The 10743-nt window shown below is 49.1% G+C and overlaps 1 protein-coding gene across 1 annotated transcript; it reads left to right on the top strand.

The window, feature by feature from the left end:
• The first annotated feature begins 3710 nt into the window (after positions 1 to 3710).
• On the top strand, positions 3711 to 9831 carry PDE6H (phosphodiesterase 6H). Its single transcript, XM_072885111.1, has 4 exons — positions 3711 to 3818; positions 8328 to 8517; positions 8787 to 8827; positions 9755 to 9831. The coding sequence occupies exons 2-4, from the start codon at positions 8378 to 8380 to the stop codon at positions 9829 to 9831; spliced, it is 258 nt and encodes an 85-aa protein (XP_072741212.1). The 5' UTR covers positions 3711 to 3818; positions 8328 to 8377.
• Positions 9832 to 10743: the final 912 nt, after the last annotated feature.

Below are 10743 nucleotides of genomic sequence, written 5' to 3'. Positions count from 1 at the left end.
TGAAGAAGCCTTGGCAATGGCCATTTGGCTTGCGGACTTAGTCATGTCCCCAGTGCCACCTAGTTTCTAACACAGACAGGGCCATTGCTGATAGTTCAGCTAAACCTTATGGCTTGATTTATGTTTCCTCAGAGGACCCTTTTCTCCAGACTGACCATGGAAATCTCTCTCTAGAGCCCTGGCAGTGGAAAAACAGACCTCAGCCTCTTTAATCTCTGCCCCATTGCCAGAGCAGCCTCCAGGGCATGAGTGGAAATGAGAATCGAGACCAGGTTCTTGTGCAAGCTGAGCTCAGAGACACTCAACATAACTGTGGTATCCAGCAGCAGGCACAGATTCCCAAAATCAGCACACCTGGTTTTACTGCAGGCTGTTATAGACGCTTAATCCTGACATCAGAATAGTGATGCATGATTTGCTGAAGGAAGAGCGATAAAACTTTCCATGAGGATGCCTTCTTCTCTGCATCTTTGATGGACTGATTTGCATGTATTCAAACAGCTAAATATCTGTGCCAGGCAAAGCCCAATCCTCTATATCTGTTCCTCTTTTTTCACTAGCACAAATGACAGACAGCTTAGGAACATGATGGGCATCAGAGAAAGAGGGTTACAGCATGCAAATCTTCTTTTGCAGGCACCTTGGTACACTGAGTTTCTCACCAAAATGCTGTTGACATGACAACCTCACTGACCTTTTACAAGACAAATAGACAATCTCATTCCATATCCAGGCCCTACCACTGTCCTTCTCTCACCAGGAATTCAGAGGCACTTGTTACGCTGCTGTCTGCAGAAGGGAAACCGAGGTTTAACTGCAGATGCCTGGGAAACTCCCTGCTCCTTTCCAGTCAGGTATGTCTGTGTGGTAAGTGATAAAGCTCTATCAATAAGGCGCAAAGTCTCCCAACCACCTGGCACAAGCTTGTAGAGATACATTTCAAAAAAGTGGCCCATGCCAGCCACAGCCCTCATCCACTGCATCCCCGAGTCTGCCCCTCAGCTGGGATTTCCTCCCACAGTCCCATGAGCTCAGCCAGCCCCTGGAAAAGTCACTGTCTTGTAAACTTGTGTTTTCTTTGTCATTCAAGTGAGCTGCTATTTCTGGTATAACTACAGTTACCATGGCTACATCAGCTCATAAATAGGGTCAGAAACCTTGGAGATGTTTTTTAAGTGATTCCTTGGAATAAGGAATAATCTGGCCAGAGGCAACAAAGCTCATGGGTTTTCCTTTGGGGCCACAGGGACTGCACTTCTGCTACCACTTGGACCCCATGGCTTCTGGTGCAGCTCTGGTCTGGATCGGGTGGCAACTGATGTGGCCCGAAAGGCTTTCCTGGGGCCAGGGGAGGAAGAGTCTGGGCAGGGGCAGGGAGGGACAGGGATCAGGTACTCAGCCCCTGGGCAGAACTCGTCATCCATCCGGGGTGGCAGCCGGGCACCGACACAAGGCTGGTGCCTGTTGCTCTGCAAAGGAGCCGAGCACCAACATCCCCACAAGGCAAATGCCACCTGCTTTGTGAGGGGAAGGGAGAGAGAGAGGATGGACAGAGAGAGAGAGGAGGAGAGGGGAAATGGCCTGATAATCATTGGAGATAAGAAAGAACATGATAAGCGGGGCCATTTAGGGAGTTTCTGCCACGTTTTCTCAGTGGCCAAAAACCAGCTTCATGTGGCACCATGGAAATTTTTTTCCCACGCGTCCACTTTTGTTAAAGAGAAATGAGCCAGATCTCATTGGGAAAACAGGAAAACAAAGGGGATGTTTTGAAAACAAACAGCCTGAAAAAATGTGAATTTTTAAGGTTCAGAAAAGAGGAGTAGGGGGCTGTAGAGCCGATTTCCCCAGCAACTCTACCTACATAGAAGGCGGCAGAAGGGGAGGGGGAGCCCCCGGAAACCTGTCTGCAGCAGATGGAGGCATGGGAATGAGCAGCAGGGATGGGAGCAGAGTCTGCTGCCAGCAGGCTGCACCTCTTTATATCCACACAAGCAGGTCCCTGCCCACAGTAATCACTTCTGCTGTCAGGAGCTGCTGAGCGCAATCAATCTCCGCGCATTTGTGTACAAGCTCTAGTCGTCACAGGGAAGAGACAATGCCAACACGATGCTGCCCCCATCCTCTTTCCTGTGCCCAGAAATTATCGCACAAGCCTCCGAAAGCTGTGTGATCATCCTCAAACACGTGGGAATGCTAAGTGTGTTTGCTACTTCTCTGCTAGATTGAAAGCCCCTCGGCTGCATCTAGGATTTACTTCCCAGCTTCTCTGTGCCCACTGAAGGGCTAGGACCTTATCGATTTTTTAAATGTAAGCTAAGAGTCTCACTGAGGGATTTATCTTGTCTAACTTCAGCCATCTGAAAGGCCAGAGACCTCGGCTGTGGGGCTCTTGCTCAGCACCAGAGCAGCACTGGACTGGTCCCCGCTGCCAGGGTCTGTCATGTCAGACAGAGCCTGCCCTTTCTCGGTCACACGCAGTCACACCCCTGGCTGGCATGGCTGCTCCAAAATCCTTTCCTCCAGCCTCACCCAAAGACGAAGCCCGTCCCTCACTACACAAACCCACACCTTGGTTTCCTTCTGCCTCTGCACTGCTCTGGTGCTCCTAGTGCAGCTCCTTTCTCTGGGTCCATTTTCAGCCCTGCCAGCCCTGATCTCATGCTGTGAGCTGGATGCTCAACAAGGGTAACTGGGCAGTGCTTCACCGGAGCCAAGGGACCCCAGGGGATTTGTTAACCCTGTGGTTATGTCTCAAGAGAGACAGCTACAGTCCATGACTGAGGTGCTGCTGCAGCTGAGGATGAGGATGATCTTCCAGCACCTTCTAGCAGGGCCTTGGACTGTCTCTTTTTGAGACTCCTCCCACTTTTTCCACATCTCTGACACCGATCTCCCAGGCAGTCACAACAGGCTATTAAAATGCATCAGAGATACAAAACACTTGATAAAACAGTGTGCATTACCATCCATGGAGTTTTGTTGGGTTGAAATTTGGGCTGAGGCACCAGCTCTTCCCTTTCTAAGACAGCCTCTCACAGTAGCAATGCTACCAGTACCCAGATGTGACCTAGCTGTTACCTTCAGCCCAACCTTCACCTCTGGTCTCAGAGGTGACAGGCCACCCTGCTGGCTGGCCACCCGTGTGCAACACAAAGGTTCCCCCTTCTTCCCCTGCCATCCCATCTGCTGGATACAGTTAAATATTCACCGGGACCCTGCGCAGCATCTCAGCAGCATTCCCTATGACTCCCTTGAGTGGACTCAGCCCTCTCGGCAGCGGGCTGACTGCATGCACCGCTCTGTCAGGTGCATCTTGACCCCTGCAGCACAGCTGAGAAGTTTGCTGGAAGCCTCTCCATGCGTTCACCAGCACAGGGGAGGGACCTGGCGTGATTAGGACCAACTCCTCCCTTCCCTGCATGTGCAGGCATGTGTGTGTGTGTGTGTATAAGTTCACAAGCAGCCGCATCGCTCAAAGGGCAGGTGATTTCCTTCCTCTTTGCTTCTCCAGAGGTCACCCCACAGGAGCTCCAGGGAAGCCACAACCTCTTCTTGCAGAAAGGGGCACGTCGCTCCACAGGAGCGTGTCAAAGCTCTGCTGCTGCCCCAGACCTCGCTGGAGCTGTGCCTGCAGAGCGCCGGGGTCACAGCACTCCCCACACGTCCCCCCCGCTGTGCGGGGGCCCGCCCACGATTGGCGCCCTGATGTCACCTGGTGGCAGGGTATATCTGGAGGAGAAAGGACACCTCGAGACCCTTTCTACACAGGCTGGAGGACGGGAGTTGAATGATTTGCAAGAGGAGCCCTTGGCATTGTGAGTATTTCCCAGGAGCTCAAAGCAATAACGAGGGTGGCAGGGGGATGAAAGAGGAACTGGCTGCAAAACCCAGAGGAGAGAAAAGTCTTGATAAAATCCCATGGGGGACAAATTCAGATGTTTGTGCTTGGAGAGCATGAACAGACCAGTAGCTAAGAGAGGGAGTTGTGGTTCTTGGGCGGTTGTTTTCTGTCTCCTGTAACGTTAGCGCAAGTGCAGCAGCAGTGGTTTGTCTCAAAGCTCCCTGGCTGTGCAAGCAGCTCTGCCCTCCGCAGGGCTGCTCAGTTTCTCATGCCAGGCACCCCTCGGTTGGGGCTCCCTGGCACCCCTTTGGCTTGTGTCCTTGGCCGGCTGAGCCTGCATGTCAGCAGCACTGGGGGGGCTCCTGGGGAGCAGTCGGGACTGGCAGCTGGTGTTTCCTGCTCTGGTGCCCAGCTGTACATGCAGGGCACATCGGAGGGGAGTTTATACGGTGTGATGCTGTACCTCTGGTATTACTGAATCCCTTCTTTCAACTGGGATAGTCATTCCAATGATCCCCATCTGGGAAGCAGTTGTGGGAATATAGTTCTACTTGAAATGAGTTTCTGTCTTTTAGAGTGCGTCCTCTTTCATTTGTTCTTGGTCTTAAAACTGCTGCTAGAATAAAGGGTCTGAGATCCTGTGTAAAACACAGGATCAGAAAGGGCTGAACCTGCATGGACTTTTTCCATCGCTATGATTAGCCAGCTCAAGCAACTGAGACTGGAGCTGTGAGACTCCTCACAGGCATCTTACATTGGATACAATATTCCCTGACAAAAGCCTGGCTGCAAGGATGATACTAGTGGCTCTCATGAGGTCAAGAGCTGAGCATGCAAGAACCCCATCAAAAGGAATGTAAAATGAGGGTATTTCCTCCTGGATGCCGTCTTCTCCCAGCATATCACTGCATGGAGGGCCACGGCCCATGGGGGTTCTATGTCTGACACCCCTGAGGCACCATGAAGACAAGTGCATATGGAGAAGTCTGTATTTTTGAAGGTTTCAGACAGAGGAAGGTAAGATCCTACACTGAATCTGTCTGAAGAAGGTCAAGTGAAGCATCTGCATTATCTGTCAGGGAAATTTTCCATAGAGAATCAGAGATTAAGAAGAGGGCAGATTAAAGAGTCAGCATTTGTCAGTAGTATTCAAGCCTCTTTAGGTTCAAAGAAAACTAAAAGAAGGATTATTAACCTGGCCAGCAACCCAGAGGTGGGATATGTGACGCAACTGAGCTAAGCCCATTACCATGTATTAGGTATAATTAGCATTCGGACGCAAGCAAAGCTCTTACCCAGAGGATTAGACCCTGGACTGAGCAGCAATGCTGTCAGGGACAATTAGGTAACACCTTGTCGGGGGGGGGCAGAGGAAGTGCGTGGAAGAACATCTTGTTCCTCAACAGCCTTTGCATCCACAGCCATCAGCTCTCACCCAGGAGCTGTATCCCAGTGCTGGCGACAGCGGAAGAGCTCTGGCAGCCTGGGAAGCACTGGGGTGAGGCAGCACAGCACTTGCAGAGAGCTGGAGAAGGAGACCCACTCTCGTTTGAAGTTTGTCAAGCCATCTGTTTGGTGTGGTACCAAGGACTATCCAAGGACCCAGGTACAGGAAGGCAAAAGGCTGGGAAATTCCCCTGGGAAGCTGCCGTGGGTGTTTCTTTTGCGTCTGTGATCCTGGGGCTGCCTGCCCACCCCTGTCTGGCTGTGTGCAGGGACAGCTGGTTCCCGAGGTGTGGGAACTGGGGCAGCTCTCTTGCTGTGGGGCAGGGGCCTCTCCAGCATGAATGGAGACATCTTTGCTTGCGTGTGATGGCAGATGACTCCCACCAACTCGCTGGTGGGAGGGCAGCTTGATTCCTGCTGCGAGATGGAGGCTGTTCTGTGGCATTAAGGTTGCTTTCCATCCTCTGTCCTTTCTTTTGTTGACGTGTGGGAGAATAGGTAGAGGGAGGTTGGTAAGGAAGAAGTTGGAATTGTCCCTTTTAGTTTCATTGAGTGCTCTTTCTTGAATTCATGTAGGTGAGAGAAAGGATGAAGTGTGATTTGGGCAGATTCTTTTTCCTACCAAATCCCAGGTATCAAGTAGCTGGCAGGTGGATATGACTTACTTCAGACTGGGGGAAAGGGAAACTCCAAGGACTGAGCTTTCCCATTAGCTATTTCTCTATTGAGTGAAGGCCAGGGGCAAGGCATGGACTCAAGAAACTAAGAGGATCTGACCCTCAAAGACATTTTTGTGGTTAAGGTACCGTGCTGGGAACTCACTTGGAGACTGAGCTCAGCTACCTCTTACAAGTTTTGGAAGTCAGGCCAAAGGGTTGGAAATCTGTTAGCTGGTTTGTTTCTTCTGTTGTACTTTCGGCAGTAGCCCTTGAGGGGGGTGCCAAGTATCTCTGCATGTCAGATGAACTGAAGCTGCTTAGAAGTGGATGTGTGTCTCCTGTAGTTCAGGAGGGGTACCTAGCACTGAGACAGACACCCTACTGACGAGAACTGCTCCTGAGGTGGAGGCATAATACTATACTTTGGGGCATTAGCAGACACGCCATGGAGCAGTTTCCCAATGCAAAGCATTCCACTGTAGGGCAGTACCATCTGAATTCCTCACTGATCCTGAGTAACAGTGTGGCACCAAATTCTCTCTTTGGTTTGGAGCCAAACTGCCTTCACCTCTCAGTTTGGCCCTAAAAAACTGTGAGTCAAAAGATTTTGTCATTCCTCCCAGCTGTGCAGTCCAGGTCATACCAATCACTGCACTTCCATTCCCATTCTGTAAAAGATGAAGGTGACAGTGTTTGCCTGTCCTGCCACCACGCTGTGAGGATAAAGCTGTAAATACTGCGTGATTGTTCAGGTGCTTCAGAGATGGCAGCCAAATAAGTAACTTCTATGATTTGAGTTGGTCCCTGTGTTTGTGGGCACAATGTGTGCTTAGGAAGCGTTGTGTTACAGGCGGGGGAATAGCATCTGTGCATACTTCAGCTGCAGACACAACCATCTGCTGCTCCATTTGGGGCTGCTGGAACCCATCCAATCTCCTGCTCGGGATATTACAGCTGAGACAGGAGCCCGACCGCAAGCTACAGAAGAACCAGCATGCCTCTAGGTGCTATCATTAGGATCCATCCTACTGCCAGCACAGATGGAAAGAAGTCAGGGGTGAAATATTCCCCGACTGCCACAGATACAGAAACACGGCTCTTCGCCTTGCACTGATGTGGAAGTGACACAGGAGGATTGCTTGGATGGTCTTCCTCCTTGCATCTCAGGCTTTGCTTTCCGGCACTCTGGCTATTTCAGGACTGTCAAAGACATGAACTGTCTTCAGACTAAGAAAAAAAATACCCATCTTTGATAGCAATTATAGTTCTGAGATTAAAAGTCCAGAGTGTTTGTTGGGGTGATGTTTGCAGGTGATGTTGGGGATTAGGCCAGAGCACTACGGTGATATAATGGGATTAGCCTTTAGTACCAAATCCTGAAGTTAATTCCATCAGCAATTCCATCAGCCTGGCTGCACAGGGACAAACACCTGGAGATAGGAATTATGTAATGGTCATGGGGAAGAATGTGACTTCAAGGAGGGGAGAAAAAGTTGGCAATTATTTATGGTCCATAAATGCACTTGGTCAGACCATTCTAGCATACTAATTAGCACAAAATTTGATGAGGGCTGGAAGCTCCCCCTTGGGCACTGGTGAGAGTTATTGCTGTCCTCTCTGGGAAGGAAGCAAAGGGCTCTGAGTACAGCAGTTCTGCCCTGCAAGGCAGGAGAGATGTCTCCCACGCAAAAATTGCTCCCTGATAACTATTTAGCCTCTGTGAAGTGGAGCTTGGCTCATGTGCAGTGTGGTGTAGAGGAGGTCAATGCATGTAATATAATGCTCAAAAATACCAAAATGGACATATCCTGGGGAAAGTTACAGGCTTTGCTCTCCTAAATGCTGAGAAGTTAACTTCTGTCTAAAAGACAGTCTCCAATTCCTTGCCTTAGCCTTCTTTACAATCTTTTAAAGATACCATGCTATTTCCCTTAAGGTTGGTATTGACAAACATGAGGCTTTAACTGCAGCTGCACCCGGACTAAGGGCCCATCTAGCACAGCATCCCATCTCCATCAGTGTCCAAAAGGTACGGCTTAGGCACAAGTATAAGAACAGGTGAAGTATATCATGATGATTCCCAAGGATAGGATATTTCTCTAAGCCCTAAGTGTGTCGTTGTGGCTCCTAGTAGTCATATCCTGAACCAGTCCTTAGCTCAAGTGTCCTTTGTCTGGCATCTTAATTCAAGCATGCCAGATGAAAGGCAGTGCTATCCTGCTTACTTTGTATGCATTACAATCTTTCTTTATGTTTAATATCTTTCTCTTTAATCCTGTCACAATTATACTTTCCGTAATTCTGTCAGCTGACTACTGATACCTAGAAATGATAAGCAGAGTGTTGTGATAAGCCGAGTGTCTGCCGTTATCTTGCAGACAGAGGAATCTGAGAGAGGCGTGCGCCTGCCACACACAGCAGCCCCGTGATGAGTGAGAATCCAGCCGCCAACCTCAACACTGGAGATGCTCCAACTGGTCCCACTACACCACGCAAGGGGCCTCCCAAGTTCAAGCAGAGACAGACAAGGCAGTTCAAGAGCAAGCCTCCTAAAAAAGGAGTAAAAGGGTAAGGGCATTTTGGAAAGAAAAGAAACCATGCTAGTTGGGTAGCTCCCCACTTCTAAGGTGGGCTCCTGCGGTACCATCTCCCTTGGGCAAGGAGCCAGGAGGCTTCCCCCTACCCCCTGGTGCCGTCAGCTCTCCCGCCTGGAGCTGCTCCTTCTCATCTGCTGCCCACCCACACTTGTCCTTCCCTGGCTGGGGGTGCAGGACAGCTCCCCTTTCTTGGGTGCTGCTGGCCCAAACTCAGCCTTTGCCTGTTCTTTTCTCCCCTAGGTTTGGAGATGACATCCCAGGCATGGAGGGGCTGGGCACAGGTAAGTGCTGCAGGATGTTGTTATCATGCCCTGCTTTAACACAAGCAGAGTCATGCTACAGCATGGGAGAGGACTGTCTGGGGTGGCCTCTCTGTCCCTCTGGCCTCTTTGCAGCTCTCAGGGTTGCCAGAGAAGGCTAGTACTCCCTCCGCAAGCTGCCACGGTCATGCTTATGCTTACATACACTACAAGACAGAAAGGCTATTTAGGCATGCTTCAGTTTCTGAATACTTTCATTTGGCTGCAAATGTGCTTGTTTGTCTTTGCTTTCTGCTAATACTCTGGCTAAGAATTTCCACAGAATGAGGTTCTCAAAGAAATGCCAAATGCTAAGCTATTAATACCAAAAATCACAGGAACTAAATCCCAGCTGGTTAAGTATTTGTGTTATCACCAGAATCCTAATTTTAAGAATTTTATGCACCCGTCTGGAATTGAGAAACATACATTGGATGAGGTGTAGCCAGTCAGAACTTCTTAGGTATGAATAACAACTGCACCTACCAATGAGTTACAGATCCTGAATGTTGTAGACCAAATTATTCAGCATCTGATTTAAAATTGCACATGTCTTCAAGGAGATCACATTTTGGCTACAGGCAGTTTATGAGAACAGGAGAAACCACATAACCAGAATGAATCTTCACACCAGTCTACACAGTCACAGAAGAGGCTATAGGAAATGCTGGTTTGCTTTTGCTCACAGAGAAAGGTGGCAAAGGAGAAAATACACCAATGTTGTTTGGTCTGGTAGGTAGTACCAGATCTGAAGAGCTCATCTGCTCATTTAACCTTCCAGTAGAGTCTCATTCTTCTTGCTCTTCCCATCTCTAATGTTTCCCAAGTAAATCAAACTTTCTATTAATACAAAAGAAATCCAAGAAGTGCAGTGACCAGATCCCATTTCTCATTCTCTCTCTTTTGCAGATATCACAGTGATTTGCCCATGGGAAGCTTTCAGCCATCTGGAACTGCACGAGCTGGCCCAGTTTGGGATCATCTAAGGTGGCAGCATCTCTACTGGTGTCACCTGGCGACTCCACAGGTCCCAGCATCATCTTCATCACCTTTGACACTTATTTTTGGCCCTTACATCTACCTGCTCATGGGCAAGGTGGTTTTGTAAGAGCTAGTTATGAGAAAGTCCTTTGCAGATTAATTTGGCAAAGAAGTTATTCAGGACCCTGAACAGACCTCATGCTCCATGTGATGAAACTACTGAAAAATGTCTTGATGCCTCCCTGCACCATATCCTGTCTTCTCCCACTGTCGTAGATCTTCATGGGTATGGAGATAAGGGGAGGCTGTATTTGAACTTTTCCTCTGGTTAACTTTTTCCCTGGTTAACTTTTCCCCCGGTTAGCTGAAATTCTGTGTGCATGGCTGTGCGTGTATGTCCAGACCTAATTATATCAAGCCCATTCTTTTTTCTTCCTTCCCTCTCTGACAGCTTTCTGTATAGGATTTCCGTGGGTATGTCCCCATGTTATCCAGGCCACCAATTAGCTGCTGAGAATATTTTTGTAGAGAACAGGATCAGAGTCACCAGTCCAGACATTAGGCTATTTTCATGTAGAAGGAGACCCTTCCCCAAGGGTTCACCATAAGGAATCTGCTGCTAAGATTTACCTCACCAGCAAGCAGGGGAAAAGGCTTGCAAATGTTGTCTCTGCTGTACTGCCCACCAGCTATGAGACATGAGACTCTGGCTGTTCTAATAATGTTAAATGAAAATGTGTGTGTCTGAGATCAATAGCTAAGTGAATTAATCCTACTATTCATCCTTTTGTGCTCCTGAGTGGTTGCAATTCCAAAGAAGCAGCACTCCAAATGACGTTGTGTTTCCTTTCCTTCAATGGGGGGCCCCTGTGTGACACTTGCACTGTCCCCAGGCCCATACATATTTACATGAGGCA

This window comes from Ciconia boyciana, chromosome 1, assembly GCF_034638445.1.
Source record: "Ciconia boyciana chromosome 1, ASM3463844v1, whole genome shotgun sequence".
Lineage (NCBI taxonomy): Eukaryota > Metazoa > Chordata > Aves > Ciconiiformes > Ciconiidae > Ciconia > Ciconia boyciana.
Note: the sequence above shows the minus strand (reverse complement) of the source record. Positions and strands in the feature narration are given on the sequence as shown.